Genomic DNA, 15,670 nt, shown 5'->3' with positions numbered 1-15,670 from the left:
CCCTCTTGCGCCACCGTGAGCCGTGCGTCCGCCCAAGCCGAGCGGCCCTTCCCTTGTTTCCCTTTGGTTTAAGAGTAAGTTTACTCTCCAAACCTTGATTAGGGCATTAGGTTGCTAATGGTTTAGGTTTAGAGTTAATTAGGTGGATTAGAGGATAGGTTATCTAGTTAATGATAGCCTATCTTGATTATTATGTGATAACCTATCTAGTGTGGTTGATAGCTTATCATGAATTGGTGGATAGCTTATCATGAGTTGGTTGATAGCTTATCATAAATTGGTTGATAGCTTATCATGAGTTGGTTGATAGCTTATCATGAATTGGTTGATAGCTTATCATGAGTTGGTTGATATCTTATCATGAATTGAGCGATAGCTTGTCTTGAATTATAGGATAGCTTATCTTAGTACAAGTCATTTGATTAAATGACAACATTGGACTTGTATAAGTTTGATTGGTAATTGAATGGACAATGTTATTGGCCTTGTTATATGAGTGCATTTTCATGGTAGATTTATGCGTAAAAAATTGCACGTCATAAACACTTGACATTGGCTAAATTCCAAAGATAAGAACTGGGACTTGAGTGATTGCTGTGTGTGCATGATCACCTAAAAGTTCCATTTGTACCCGGTTATACCGGAAGACTGCCAACCTAGGATTTGGCTGTGGCCATGAGAGGTCGTGCCCAATTTGGTAATTGGATGCCGTCACGGGGGCAAGATGAGACGAAGTCGTTCGCGAATGGAATTCGGAACGAACTCATTTATGGGATGCCATCATTAAGATTGGTGAGACGATGTTGTGCCTGACAAAGCGGGACGATGCCCGGTCATGCCGAAAGACCACCTTCCTGTGGGATGTGTCGTGGCCCAAGAGATCGTTTAATAATCTGGACTATCATGAGTGCGAAGTGCATCGATGAGTGCGACGTGCCTAAGAATGATAATTGCTTATGTTTGGATTATTGAATTGTCGTTGTGCATGGTTATGCAATAAAATATGCTGGAATATGTCTCTTGAATATGCACGTTATTGTGATCCTGTTATGTGTTCATTGGAGCGATTGCAATGTTATGATGGTTAGAAAAGGGTAAGTGAACTGCCTCATGTGAATAGTTAAGGCAAAGCAAAGGCTTTGCTATTGATCTGCCTTCGATAGTGACTTGCACGTTTAGGGCGATCTAAAGGCAACGTACTCTCCTGAACGAGATTTAGGGAGCTTACTTTCTAAGTTTATCTTATTGTTATTTGTTTAACTGTTTTCAGACCATCAGTTATGAATTAGCATCCTATGCGGTTCGGGGTGCCCATGGATATGAGCATGGTAGTGACTGAGCATCTAGTCGGACCGAATAGAGCCTTTCAAAGGCATTTGACGACCGTCAAGGTTGATGAGGGGTTGGCTATGTGGGTACCGCATGAGTTCCTAGCCTAGTTTATAAGGAGGGTGATGAGCTCTTTGGTCATATTAGGGGATTTGACGGGCCCCCTAATGGAGGTATTGGCGAGGAGGTCTGAGACTTGATGGACCTTGACCCTCCTGATGGAGAAGTCTCTGATCTGGAGATTGATCCGGATGCCGAGGAGTCCAATCCGAAGTGTCCTCTTGGGTACCACTAGCTTTGGTGATGGGCTTAAGATGCCCCACCTTTTTGACCACTCATTTTTAAATAGAGGAGCCTAGGTTAACCTGACCGATTGCCCCTTTTTGTATGATCGGTCATTGAAAAAGCCGCCCTGAATGGGCTTGTAAAGTGTAGCATCTCAAGGTCAGCTGATGTTTATAAAATGGCTTGGTTGTTTTGTGTCTCAAAGCGTTTTCGTTGCTATCCCTGACTCTGATTGTTGATTGGGAGATTTGATTACGCTTTCGCATGCATTTAACGTCAGATAAAAAGAATGAGTTGGCGACGCATCCTGAGACGTCGCAACTTAACGACCATGGAAGGATGTTAGCGTTCTCAAGGGAACGGGGCGTGACACTATTCGAGTTTTGTTATCTCTTGCTGTGAATTTAGAATGGTCGTTGCATCAATTTGATGTCAAAAATGCCTTTCTCCACGGCGATCTTGAAGAAGAAATTTATATGGACGTTCCTCCTGGATATGAAGTTCCCTCACAACCAAGTGTTGTATGTAAACTGCAACGCTCACTGTATGGATTAAAACAGTCACCCCGTGCTTGGTTCGGTCGATTTAGCCTAGCTATGAAGAAATATGGTTACACTCAAAGTGACATAGACCATACATTGTTTTTGAAACGACATCAAGGAAAGGTAACAGCTTTAATAATTTATGTGGATGACATGATTATAACAGGGGATGACATAGACGAGATCTCCAAACTCCAAGAAAGATTATCTGCTAAATTTAAGATGAAAAATCTTAGGGGACTCAAATATTTTCTGGGTATTGAAGTGGCCAAATCGAAAGAAGGTATATTCCTTTCTCAAAGGAAATATGTATTAGATTTACTATCAGAAGTGGGAATGCTAGATTGTAAGCCAGTAAATACACCTATTGTTTAGAATCACAAGCTTGGAAAGTACCCAGATCAAGCACCAACTAATAAGGAGAGATGTCAAAGGTTGGTGGGTAAATTAATTTATTTATCTCATACTCGTCCAGATATTGCATATGCGGTGAGCATAGTCAGTCAGTGTATGCATTCACCTAGTAAAGATCATATGGATGTTGTGGTTCGGATTCTTCGTTACCTGAAGTCTACTCTGGGAAAAGGACTTTTGTTCTCGAAGAATAATCATCTTAATATTGAGGGTTATACAGATGCAGATTGGGCTGGGAGTATTACTGACACGAAATCGACTACATGCTACTTTATTTTTATAAGAGGGAATCTAGTTACATGGAGGAGCAAGAAACAGAAGTAGTAACTTTATCGAGTGCTGGAGCTGAGTTCAAAGGAATAGCTAAAGGGCTCTGTGAGCTCCTTTGGATTAAAAGATTAATGACGGAAATTGGCTTTGCTCCTAAGTCCGAAATGAATCTGTTTTGCGATAATAAATCAGCTATTGACATTTCTCACAATCCAGTTCAGCATGATCGTACTAAGCACGTTGAGGTAGATCGACAGTTCATCAATCAGAATCTTGATGCCAAGATAGTTCGGTTCCCGTATGTCAAATCTGATGACCAATTGGCTGACATACTTACAAAGGCTATCTCCGGTAGGATCTTCCACAACTCACTTGACAAGTTGGGCATCAAAGACATCTATGCACCAACTTGAGGCGGAGTGTTGGCATGAATTGTAGGATAAACTGAATAGGAATGTTGTAATTTAGGGAGTCCAATATTATATTCTGTTGTAATTTAAGTGGGGGGCCCTGGCGGTGGGTTACTGGGCTAGTCTCCCCCAAGGTATAGGCGCCCCGATTACCTGAGCGGGCTCGTCCCCGAGGAATGGTGGCGAATCCTCGGTTACAAAAAAAAAATATTATATTCTGTTTATTTCCTGATTTGTAGAAAGTCCAATTTTGTGTACAACTTAGAATAGGCTGTCTTTGTGTATATATACATCATGTATCTGTCATTATATAAAATGAAAAAAATCAGAGAGAAAAACTGATTGATTTCCTCAGAAAAATATTCTCTGTTCAACAATATATCCACGTATATACACAAATGACGTTCGCGTCAACCTCCATGTTGTATTAGCATAGATAACACTATAAACGAGTGGCTCATAAATATGATATATTCGGAAAAAAAATGAAAATTAAAAAAAATGACATCTAAAGAAGTCTATTATTCATCTCGAACCTCTCGGTACTTATCAACTTCAAACCTAATCACTATCTAATTTGGTGATGAAGATGTGATTTTTAATTAAAAAATTCAGTATTTCTACTGAAAGCATAGAAAAGATTGGGGGCTAACTAAAAACTTTCCCCCAAAAAAAAAAAACATAGGACATAATGGAAATAAGTGGATAAAGGTAAAAAAATCTTAAACTTATTGTACGACGGTCAATTCAGTCATAAACTTTTCAATTTTGTCAATTTAATCTTAAATTATTTGACTATTTGGAAATAGAGTCCTTCTGGCCAATTTTGAGTGGAAAGTCAATGACATGGATATCGATCGTCTTACGCGACACGATCGACACCGACGCCAACATAGATAATTTTGGCAACTTTTAAATTAATTAAGTTTTTTCTTTCTTTTTTCTATTTCCCTTTGTCGATCTGGAGCCTCAACGATGGTCGGTGAAGGTCGCCGAGGCACCCTTGCAAGCTGTGAGGGTTGTGATGCCCTAGTTGTGGCCAGAGAGGGCATCAGGTGGGGGCTGTGATGCCCTCGCCCGTAGGCAACAACCTTGCCAGCCATTGCCAAGCCTTGGACCAGTGAAAGGAAAGGAATGAAGGAAAAAAATCCAAATTTTTTTTAAAAAAATTGCAAAAATCATCTATGTCAAGATTTTCTAGAAAACAAGTTTACAAAAATTTCTCTCATTCAGCTAAAGACAACTTTAGGCTCTGTTTATTTCGCAAATAACTCTTTCTAGGAACACATTTTCTCATTTTCAGGTGTTTGAATCCCTTAGGGAAAGGAATCGACAAAAAGCCTATACTTAAATTCGGGAAAATGATTCCCTCTTTAAAAATCAGAAATCAATCTTCAAAACATGACTAGACATTGACATTTGAACCAAAATTTCCGCACTTCGACAGGGGAATCCCAACATCCATTTCCGTATCCTTGGCAGCGGGCTTGAGTGTAGAGGCTAGGGCAGGGTCCAAAGAGGTAGGGCCTTGGACTACGGTGCTTGGGCCTAGTTTCCTGGTCGTCCATGCCCGGTTTCTCGGCTACTCGTGCCCAAGTTATTGGCGCTCAAATAATACTTATCTGTTTAGGAAAATAACATAAGGTTTTTCTTGCCAAACGACAAAAATAATTTCCAATTCATTTTCAAACTTCAACCAAACACCGGAATTTTTATTTTCCTGGAAAATAGCTTTTTAGAAAATAATTCAAAATATGTCAAATTTTCTGCGAAACAAAGAAGCCTTAGTTGGAAAAAGCACACGTTCAAGCTCCATTTGTTTCGTAGAAAATTTGACACTTACGTAAAATGTTTTCCAAGAAATAATTTTCTGGGAAAATGACAATATGTTATGGTGCTTGGCTGAAATTTGGAAATGAACTAAAAACTATTTGCCGTCGATTGGAAATGAAAACTTCATTCTATGTTCCTAGAATGAACTTATAATCCTAAACATAAACACGCTATTTGTGTGATATAAAGGCTGCATATGCTACATCATTGGACCCGTTTGTAGTACAATGTGGTTCTTTGAATTTTGGGCCGTGATGGGCCCAACGGGCCGAATATTGTCGAACAACGCACACTCTCTCTCTCTCTCTCACAAGAGAAACACCTGAAAATCCGGGTTCCCCAGATCGACCCGACCCGCTACATCCAAATCCAAATTGGTTCGTTTGAAGTTGTCGAGCTATCTAAGTGAGGACTGATGGGCTTAGCTAAACCAGTCGAACCAAACTCAGAACTTAATCTTTAGTTAGATGGAAGATACCCAGGAAAGTTTCAGCATGAACTGAACGCTAAGGCTGCGCATGGCAACTTGCCAAATAGTGTTTGATTCTGTTCTTTTGTTCCCAGAATCAGTTTGGGAATAGAAATCCGTTTGTTTAATTTTTTGATTCTGGGCACAAATTCTTGCAAATTTGTGCCCAGAATCAGTTTTGGAGCAGAATCAAGAATAAAAAAAAAGTAGCTTCTTGATTCTGGGAACAAAAATGAGAATCAGTTTTTTTTTTCTTCTTCTTTTTCTTGTTTTTTATAATAGAAAATAATGTCCGGCGCGAGGGCCACCCTCGCCGTATCTGGCGAGATTAAAATATTTTAATAAAAAATATTATTAATAAAAAAAATTTACCGGCCATGGCCAGCGACCAGGCCATGGAGAAAAAATAAAAAAAATATTATTAATAAAAAAAAAATTTACCAACCATGGCCAGCGACCATGCCATGGCGAAAAAAAATAAAAAAAATATTATTAATAAAAAAAAATTTACTGGCCATGGCCAGCGACCAAGCCATGGCAAAAAAAATAAAAAAATTATTATTAATAAAAAAATTATTTATAAAAAAATATTTTACCGGCCATGGCCAGCGACCAGGCCATGGCAAAAAAAATAAAAAAAAATATTTTCAATAAAAATATTTTTTATTAAAATATTATTAATAAAAAAATTATTTATAAAAAAATATTTTACCGGCCATGGCCAGCGACCAGGCCATGGCAAAAAAAAAAGAAAAAAATATTTTCAATAAAAATATTTTTTAGTACAATATTTTTAAAAAAATTATTAATAAAAAATTATTTATAATAAAAAATTTTACCAGCCATGGCCAAAAAAAATAAAAAATTTATTTTTAATAAAAGTATTATTAATTAAAAAATATTTTACCCGCCATGGCCAAGAAGGAGGAGAAGAAAAAAAGAAAAGAAAGAAACATTAAAATATTATTAATAAAAAGAAATTTTATGCCATTACCAAACGCATTTCTGTTCTTTTACTATTTCAGGAATAGAAATTTTGGGCCGTTACCAAACGCCTTCAAATGCTCAGAATCAGTTCCCGGGCACATTAATAAAAAAATCATTTCGACTTAACTGCTCCTAGCGCGAGAATGGTTCTGCCATGCACGCGCTTAAATGGGCAAAGATCAAGTAGCACCTCAAGTAGCACGAATTTTTGCTAAACTAAATTTACCAATTGATAGAGCCTTATATGTAATCTGCAGAAACGTGGCGGAAAACAAAGATCCATCCTTGCCATAAGCAATTCATCGTCTCCCAGGGAAATCTTTCCACATTCCGTCAGTAAAATCTCGGTTGCCTCCGGAAACGACAGTCGTTTGGCTTCACTAAAGCCACCTCAGACCCACGTTGGCTTCGTTTGCCCATTGTTGCAATGTAAGCCGCCAAATAGGATTTTGGATGGATGGAAACGTGAAGGAGCATTGGTACATGCTACAAGTTTTTGATGACATAAGAAAAGTTTGGAATTATGGCTGTCACGTTGAGTACGGGTTTGAATGTTTGTCCAAATTAATAATGCCAAAGTTCAATATCTTGAATATGGTCCATATTACTCTGAAAGCCAACGTTGTAGAGAGGATGTGTCGACACGCAACAACCCGACATTATTTAGCGACCCTGATAGGTTCTGAAGATGCCCGGCTCCTCACGCCCCTGGCGCAGACTAAAGCAATGGGATCGTGGCAATCTTGGGCTTCCGACCTGTTGACACCGGTACTCGAAAGGTAATAGTTAGAAGGTCGCGAAGAGAGCTCGAACAACTTCGACTTTGATAATTAAGGACAATAAACTCATCTTATCGGAACTACATTTGCAAAGCATTCATGATTCATGCTTGGAACCATCTCTCTTTCTCTCTCCAAGTGCTCATCCATTCAGTGGAGTGTTTAACTAAGTCATCGCTCCCCCCAAAACGGGGGATTTGTCTCGTCTGCACCAGGAACTTGATTTCTTTTTAGCTCCATGCCCCATTCCAGGTCTGGTCTACAGGGCCCTAATACGTGGGCGTTGCTTTTTAGATCGAACCAGAAACATCCACTAAGTTGCCTCATGATACTACTTTCGTCTTTTGTTTTGGTTTTGTCCTTTCTCTCCCTAATTTCTGGATTCGTGTCACTTTAGTTTATGTTTCCCTGTTGCTTTTCGTTTCATTTAACTCGGTGATAGTTTGCTACTCTCCAGTCGACTCCAATTGATCCTTTGTATTGCCATGGGGGCGATGCTCAGTCCAGTGCTATACTCTCCGGACAGCGAGTCGCACCGTCAAAATGCTGATACACTGAGCTTCTACCGAAGAAGACGGGAGGCGAAAAGTCGAACCTCGACTTTGCAAATCGGGGTCAAGCCAGTTTGGAAATCATGTGCTCTATGCATGCAACGGCAATGCACATGCTGAGTTAAATATATACAAGAAGGATCTGCATAGAGAGTCATATCAGCAACGCCTGGGTAATAATTTCGGTAGCTGTCGCGGCATGCGGAAAAGGGTGCATCACCAGCATGACCTCACTAATGGAATGAAACCCTTTACTTTTCTTCTGGCTTTTAAAGACCCAGCACGTTCTCACTGCTCCTCCCTTTATGACCCTCCCTCCTTCCCTCTTTATCTCGGGACAGTTATCCAGCTCATTAGCTCACTTTGACTAGCCCTTCCTCTTACCTAAGCAGTGTTTTGACCTCTGGATTGGAATGGAACAGCATGCTGCGGGATGTGACTATTGCAGGATCTAATCTTCCCCTTTCGAGACTGCTAATTGCTCTAGCGTCTTCTCTTAGTTTTTAAGTAGTCACTCCGCGTTCTTCTTCTGAGAACGAGGCTCGAATGCATGTCGAGTCGACCAAATTCGCCTTCCCACCAAAGATTTTTTGCCTTCAAAATGAAAACAAACTCAAATCCTTTTACTGTTGCTGTACTTCCCTCCATGGCTCAAGTGTTGTTCATTGAATCATTGATGACCTTTTAAAAAAGGGTGGCATGATGATGCTCTTTATGGGATTTTCTCCTCTACCTTTACTCAACCTAACCCTTCCTTCCTTCCTTTATAGTAGTAATCTTTGACCAAAAATCACTCGGAAGTAAAGATACAGCGAATGCAATTTGCGGGGGTTGTTAAAAAGCGACACCCGGTCAAAACGACAGTGCAAAAGCACCCAGCGAAAAGAGGCCGCGAAACATTGCCCGCAAGAAAGTCAAAAGGAGGACAGGACAGGACAGGACAGCAGTAGAGGTTTAATGAAAAGAGGGAGTTTTTACATGGATTCGGACAGCATTTCCCCTCTTGTCAATCATGATGGGGGAGGCTTTTATCAACTATCTTCTTCGACACAACTTGCACTTATGGGTCTCGGAAAAAAAAACTTAAGATTAACGCCACGAAAAACTTTAAATTGATACATTTATCATAAATTTATCATAAATTATTTTTTTGATTATAAAAATCTCAAACTAGTACACTTGTGATAATTTTACTCCGAATTAATTTTTTGACCACTAAAAATCCCAAATTAGTACACCCGTGATAAATTTACCCTTCATTAGTTTTCGTTAAGTTTTACTGTCAAATTACTAAGTTTGATGACATGTGGTAGCTGACGGGTGTACCAGTTTGGGGTTTTACCCCTCTGTTTGTCACAAATTTACCAATTTGTGATTTTTTGTAATATTAATCCAATTTAACGGACACTAACGGAGGGTAAATTTGTCACAAATATACCAGTTTGGGGTTTTTAATGGTCAAAAAATTAGTTCGGGGAAAAATTATCACAGGTGTACCAGTTTGGGGTTTTTGGTGGTAAAAAAATTAGTTCGGGGTAAAATTATCATAGGTGTACCGGTTTTGGATTTTTTGTGGTATTAACCCAAAAAATTATGGAGTTGTTTTCTTGAGTACATAATTATTTAAGAAAATAATTAAGTATCTATCTTTAATCGATCATAAGAATAATAATAATAAATTATTATAAATTATTATGAGGTCCACTCATTTAATAATTTGTGTCTCTTATCGTGTGATTACTCTCATATTAGCTCAAAGATTATCATGCTAGCAAAGCTCATTTATTTATGAGTAGAATTTTAGGAGCATGAAATTATAGATTCTCGCATAATTAATACTAGGGTTAGCAATTTGGGGATGGAGGGACAAGTGCAGCAGCATCTTTTTGACTTTAACTCTTTTAATTCCATAATTGGAGGGCGGGGAGGAAATACAAATTCCAAAATGCTAATAATTTAGCTGACCAATGCCACAAAAGCGGATTACTCCTCGACTCTTAAGTCTTCACGCCTAAATATTCTCGAAAATGTTGTGTTTGGGAGGACAAATTTTGATCAAAATGGTATTTTTTTTTGGGGGTTTTCACTCACTCAAGAGGGAGATAGGCCACGCTTTTTTTTCATTAATAAAAAGGGTGGGGAAAGGCGACTAGTCCTAGCGATCATTTTTGGACGCTACCGTAGGGGTGTCACAACCTTTATATATGTCGAGATTGGGGCTGGTGATCGGTTTATAAATGTGAGAGAAAGCATCGCCCTCTAAGCTAGCTTTTAAAGTGAAAGAGGCCAGGACCACCCAACACTGGTATTAGAGTTTAGGTTGGCAATAAGTCTGGACCTAACAGTCACACGGGAGAGATACGGATTATCGCAGCTTTGACCTAGAGTCTGATGTGTGAGGGGGATATTGTTGAGGTTGTCCCACATTGATCGTGGAAGGTTTAACGGTCAATTTATAAGTGTGAAGGAAAGTCTCACTATTTGAGCTAGCTTTTGTAGTGAGAAAGGCTTAAGATCACCCAATAATATAGAAACACAGTTTGAGACATAACTACTCCGCACCATCCGCAACCCAGAAAGCTTGCACTGAAGAAGTATATCGCAGTTATTTCTCCGCACAGTTAGTTTACCAACTTTATTTGTAAATACGAAAAATGTATTCCTCACACAATATGTGCCCAAGAAACGACGTTCTATCATCCCGTGCATGCCTCTACCACTGATCGAGAACTGGTACATTACAATTACGAACGTTTGGATATCCACAGATTAAAGTGCCATCTTTGCAGCAGTCTTTAGAGAGAGATCTTTCTTGGGAGTCACGGTTTCTCGTCGCTTGATAGAAGAGTAGTAGAAGGAACTAACGTAATCTTCTTTTTTGTTGTGTTCTTGATAACCGCTATCTCCTCTCCTTTTTTATTAGATAATCTTTTATTTTTTGTTTTGAATTCTTAAGAAACTGCCATTTAGGTCACGGGCTGGGTTAGCCCAATATGGGCAGCTCACATCTATCAAACCCATAATCCATAAGTAAAAAAAAATTATTTAATAGAAATTCACATAAATATCGATTTTAATCTAAATTTCGAGCCAAAAAAAGAAAATAAAGAAGAAGGACGGCAACATCATGATGTCAAAAGACAAGATAATATAGACCGCATCAGGAGAGGAGGAGGTCCATGCAGACGATAAAATTAGCACTTCCGATTGGAGGGGGGACACACAGGCTACAGATCTCGCCCTTTCGCGCCTATTATTCGGGCTTCCCCAAAATGGGTCAGTTAATTAAACCCGATTAATCATGGCTTTATTACGGGGCAAATGTACATAAGATTACCACCTTACCCCCCGCGGTCCTCAATGATTCTCCCCCCCGCATCCCCCTCGTATGGACCGGATGGGGTTAAAAAAATAAGCATTAAAAAAAATAATTTTAAAAAATAATAAAATAATAAAAAAGGAGGAGCTCGACCCGACCCGACCCGGCCCCACCACCGGAAAAGCCTTTTCCGGGTTTTGAAAAGAGGAGGAACGAAACGAAACGAAACAAAAACCCCCCACAGTAGTACTGCAGCAACTCTCTCTCTCTCTTCCGTCTCTGCACCATTTGCACTCGCTCTCTCTGCAGCGCTTCTCCACCAATGGCGACGGCGGCTGCGACGCCTCCTCTCTCTCCGCTCGCTCCGCGACGCGTCCTCTAGCCGTTCCCGAGCCGCCGCCGCCTCCTCCTTCCCTCCCTCCCTCCCTCCCCGTTTCGCTCCGCCTTCCTCCGGCGTCTCTCGCGATGGCCGCCGCTCCTCCCCCCCTCCTGCTCCGCCTCCGCCTCGTCGTCCTCGTCGCGGCGGCGCTCTCCGGGACGACCCCGGCGAGGGGCGCCGCCCGGAGCGCCGAGGCGGTCGTGGAAATCGAGTCCCTCACCTCCTTCAAGCTCGACCTCCACGACCCGCTCGGCGCGCTGGACGGCTGGGACCCGTCCACGCCGTCGGCGCCCTGCGACTGGCGCGGCGTCACCTGCGCCGGCGGACGGGTCGCCGAGCTCCGCCTCCCCAGGCTCCAGCTCGTCGGCCGGCTCACCGACCGCATCTCCGGGCTGGCCATGCTGAGCAAGCTCAGCCTCAGGTCGAACGCCTTCAACGGGAGCATCCCCGCCTCCCTCGCCAAATGCGGCCGCCTGACCGCCGTCTTCCTGCAGTACAACTCGTTCTCCGGCAACCTCCCGCCGGAGATAGCGAACCTCACGGATCTCCACGTCCTGAACCTGGCGCAGAACCGCCTCTCCGGCGACATAGCCGGCGGCCTCCCCGTCAACCTCCGGTATCTCGATCTCTCGTCCAACTCCTTCTCCGGCGACGTTCCTCGCAGCCTATCCAACTTGTCTCAGCTGAAGCTCATCAATCTCTCGTATAACAACTTCACCGGCGAGATTCCTGCGCTGTTCGGCGAGCTTCAGGAGCTAGAGTATCTCTGGCTCGACTACAATCTACTGGACGGAACTTTACCCTCTGCGATCGCTAATTGCTCTTCGCTCGTGCATTTGAGCGCCGAGGGGAATGCGCTCAGTGGAGTGATACCTTCCGCCATTGGCGCCCTCCAGAAGCTCCAGGTGGTCGCGCTCTCACGGAATAATTTCTCCGGTTCAGTGCCGGCTTCGCTGTTCTGCAACGTGTCAGGTAACTCGCCGTCTCTTAGAATCGTTCAACTCGGCTTTAATGGGCTCACGGACATCATTGGTCCGAAGACCACGCCGTGTTTCGGCGTCCTGCAAGTTTTGGATCTCCAGGAGAATTTAATAGCCGGCACGTTTCCTTCGTGGTTAGCCAATGTACCAACTTTGACCGCGTTAGATTTTTCGAGGAACATGCTTTCTGGTTCACTTCCGGGCGCGATTGGAAATTTGTTTAGATTGGAGGACCTGAGGATGGGGAACAACTCTTTCGGTGGAGCCATTCCTGTCGAGATCCGAAACTGTACTTCTTTGCAGGTGCTCGATCTCGAAGGGAATAGGCTGACTGGGGAGGTTCCTGGATTTCTGGGTGAATTCAGAGGTTTGAGGGTTCTGTCTCTTGGAAATAATCTGTTCTCAGGTCTGGTTCCTGCAAGTATCAGTAATCTCACGGGGCTTGAGACTTTGAATTTGAGGCGCAACAGCTTCGTCGGTACTTTGCCGGAGCGAATGATGGGGATGAGCAACTTGACTACATTGGACCTGAGTGGAAATAAATTCTCAGGTCAGGTGCCTGCGAATATTGGGAACTTGAGCAGATTAGTGGTCTTGAACATGAGCGATAATAATCTTTCGGGGTCGATTCCTGCCGGTTTGGGCAATCTTTTTAAGCTCACTGCCCTTGATTTGAGCAAGCAGAATTTGTTCGGCGAGCTGCCGCTTGAGCTCGCGGGTTTGCCGAGCTTGCAAGTCGTTGCTCTACAGGAGAACAAGTTATCTGGTGATGTTCCCGAAGGGTTTAGTAGTTTGGTGGGTTTGCGGTACTTGAACCTCAGTTTCAATATCTTTTCTGGTAAGCTTCCTTTGACGTTCGGGTTCCTTCGGTCACTGGTGGTTCTCTCATTGTCAGGGAACCGGATTTCTGGTTTGATCCCACCGGAGCTGGGAAATTGCTCTGACCTTGAAGTTCTTGAGCTCGGAGCAAATTCTTTTTCTGGTCATATTCCCTCTGATCTCTCTCGGTTGTCACATCTGAAGATCCTTGATTTAGGGAGAAACAACTTGTCTGGCGAAATCCCAAAAGAGATCTCAAAGTGCTCATCGTTGACTTCTTTATCTCTAAACTCAAACCATCTTTCCGGCAGCATTCCCGACTCATTGACAGAGCTATCAAACCTGAAAACGTTGGATCTCTCCACCAACAACTTAGATGGGAAAATCCCTGCCAATTTTACACTGATTTCTGGCTTGGCGAGTTTCAACGTATCGGGGAATAATCTTGAAGGCGAGATTCCTGCAATGCTTGGTTCTCGATTCAATTCTTCAGCATTTGCCAATAATCAGAACTTGTGTGGTAAGCCGCTCCAAAAGAAGTGCCAGGATTCAACTGAGAGGAATAGGAGGAAGAGGTTGATTCTGCTAATTGTGGTGATCGCATCTGGAGCTTGCCTTCTAACCTTATTTTGCTGCTTCTACATCTACAGCCTCTTGAGATGGCGCAAGAGGCTGAAAGAAAAGGCAGCCGGTGAGAAGAAAACCAGCCCAGCCAGAGCAAGTTCTAGATCGAGCGGAGGACGTGGAAGCACTGATAATGGAGCTCCGAAGCTTGTCATGTTCAACAACAAAATCACCCTCGCGGAAACAATTGAAGCTACTAGGCAGTTTGACGAAGAGAATGTATTAGCCAGGACACGGTATGGATTGGTTTTCAAGGCCTGCTTCAATGATGGGATGGTGCTCTCAATCCGAAGGCTACCCGACGGATCGCTTGACGAGAACATGTTCAGGAAGGAATCCGAAGCGCTCGGCAAAGTGAAGCACAGAAATTTGACAGTTCTTCGCGGATACTATGCAGGGGCACCCGACTTGAGGCTTCTGGTCTATGACTACATGCCCAATGGAAACCTGGCCACACTCCTCCAAGAAGCATCCCACCAAGATGGCCACGTCCTCAATTGGCCAATGCGCCATCTGATCGCCCTGGGGATTGCCCGTGGATTAGCGTTTCTCCACTCTTGCTCGATGGTTCACGGGGATGTGAAGCCCCAGAACGTGCTCTTCGACGCCGATTTCGAAGCCCATCTCTCGGATTTCGGCCTCGAACGACTAACCGTTGCAACCCCTGCCGAAACCTCCACTTCTACTGCGGTCGGCACGCTGGGTTACGTATCACCGGAAGCCGTACTCACCGGGGAAATCACGAAGGAATCCGACGTCTACAGCTTCGGCATAGTACTGCTCGAGCTGCTGACGGGGAAGAGGCCGGTGATGTTCACGCAAGACGAAGACATCGTGAAGTGGGTCAAGAAACAGCTCCAGAAGGGCCAGATCACGGAGCTGCTCGAGCCGGGCCTGCTCGAGCTCGACCCGGAATCGTCCGAGTGGGAGGAGTTCCTGCTGGGAGTGAAGGTCGGGCTGCTCTGCACGACGCCCGACCCGCTCGGCCGGCCCACCATGTCCGATGTGGTTTTCATGCTCGAAGGCTGCCGAGTCGGTCCCGACATCCCGTCGTCGGCCGACCCGACGTCCCAGCACTCGCCGGCATGACCAAACCGGGGGGGGGGGGGGGGAAGAAAGACTGAAATCGTCCATTAACACCACATTTTCCATCTCATTTTAATTATTTTTAGAATGTAACAGTGAATGGTAGCCGATTTTTTTTCCTTTCTATTTTTTCTTTTTCCGAAAATTATCCCCCGGGGTTTTCTGTTGCCTTTCTGTTATTTGACGCTTTTGCCCTCTCTCGCGCTGGTTCCCTCCATCGGGGGTGATTCCGGTGCCGGCCTTGGAGTTTTGTTGGGTGGGGGGGGGGGGGGGGGTCCACCGGGAAGCTAAAAAAAGTCAGCATTTGCCGGTCAAACTGTTCGGGACGTGGGCCGGGGGGGGTGGGGTTGGGGCCCCCACGTGGCAGCAGGCTCCCGCCAAATGCTCAGAGGCAGGAGGCTCCGTCACGTGGCTCGAGCTCCGAGCTTTTCAGAGGGAAATGTAGCCGTTACTGCGGCGGGCCCCCCGGCGCGAAATTAAAAGGGAACTGTCCCTTTCCCCCAGAAAGAGGACTAGGAGGAGGAGGAGGGGCCACACTCCGGCACGGCCTCGACCGGGAAAACCCCCCACGACGGCCGCCCCTCTCCGGCCGCC

The 15,670-nt window shown here is 43.7% G+C and overlaps 1 protein-coding gene across 1 annotated transcript; it reads left to right on the top strand.

Annotated features, from left to right (window-relative positions):
- The first annotated feature begins 11,602 nt into the window (after positions 1 to 11,602).
- LOC115687685 (probable LRR receptor-like serine/threonine-protein kinase At4g36180) lies at positions 11,603 to 15,243 on the top strand. Its single transcript, XM_030613320.2, has one exon. It carries the CDS (start codon positions 11,654 to 11,656, stop codon positions 15,077 to 15,079), a length of 3,426 nt encoding a protein of 1,141 aa, XP_030469180.2. The 5' UTR covers positions 11,603 to 11,653; the 3' UTR covers positions 15,080 to 15,243.
- The last annotated feature ends 427 nt before the right edge of the window (positions 15,244 to 15,670 follow it).

This window comes from Syzygium oleosum, unplaced genomic scaffold, assembly GCF_021117445.2.
Source record: "Syzygium oleosum isolate NSW1041296 unplaced genomic scaffold, Sole_v2.1 Sole_v2.08, whole genome shotgun sequence".
Taxonomy (NCBI): Eukaryota; Viridiplantae; Streptophyta; class Magnoliopsida; order Myrtales; family Myrtaceae; genus Syzygium; species Syzygium oleosum.
The sequence above is the reverse complement of the archived record's forward strand: the minus strand, read 5'-3'. Positions and strand labels throughout refer to the sequence as shown.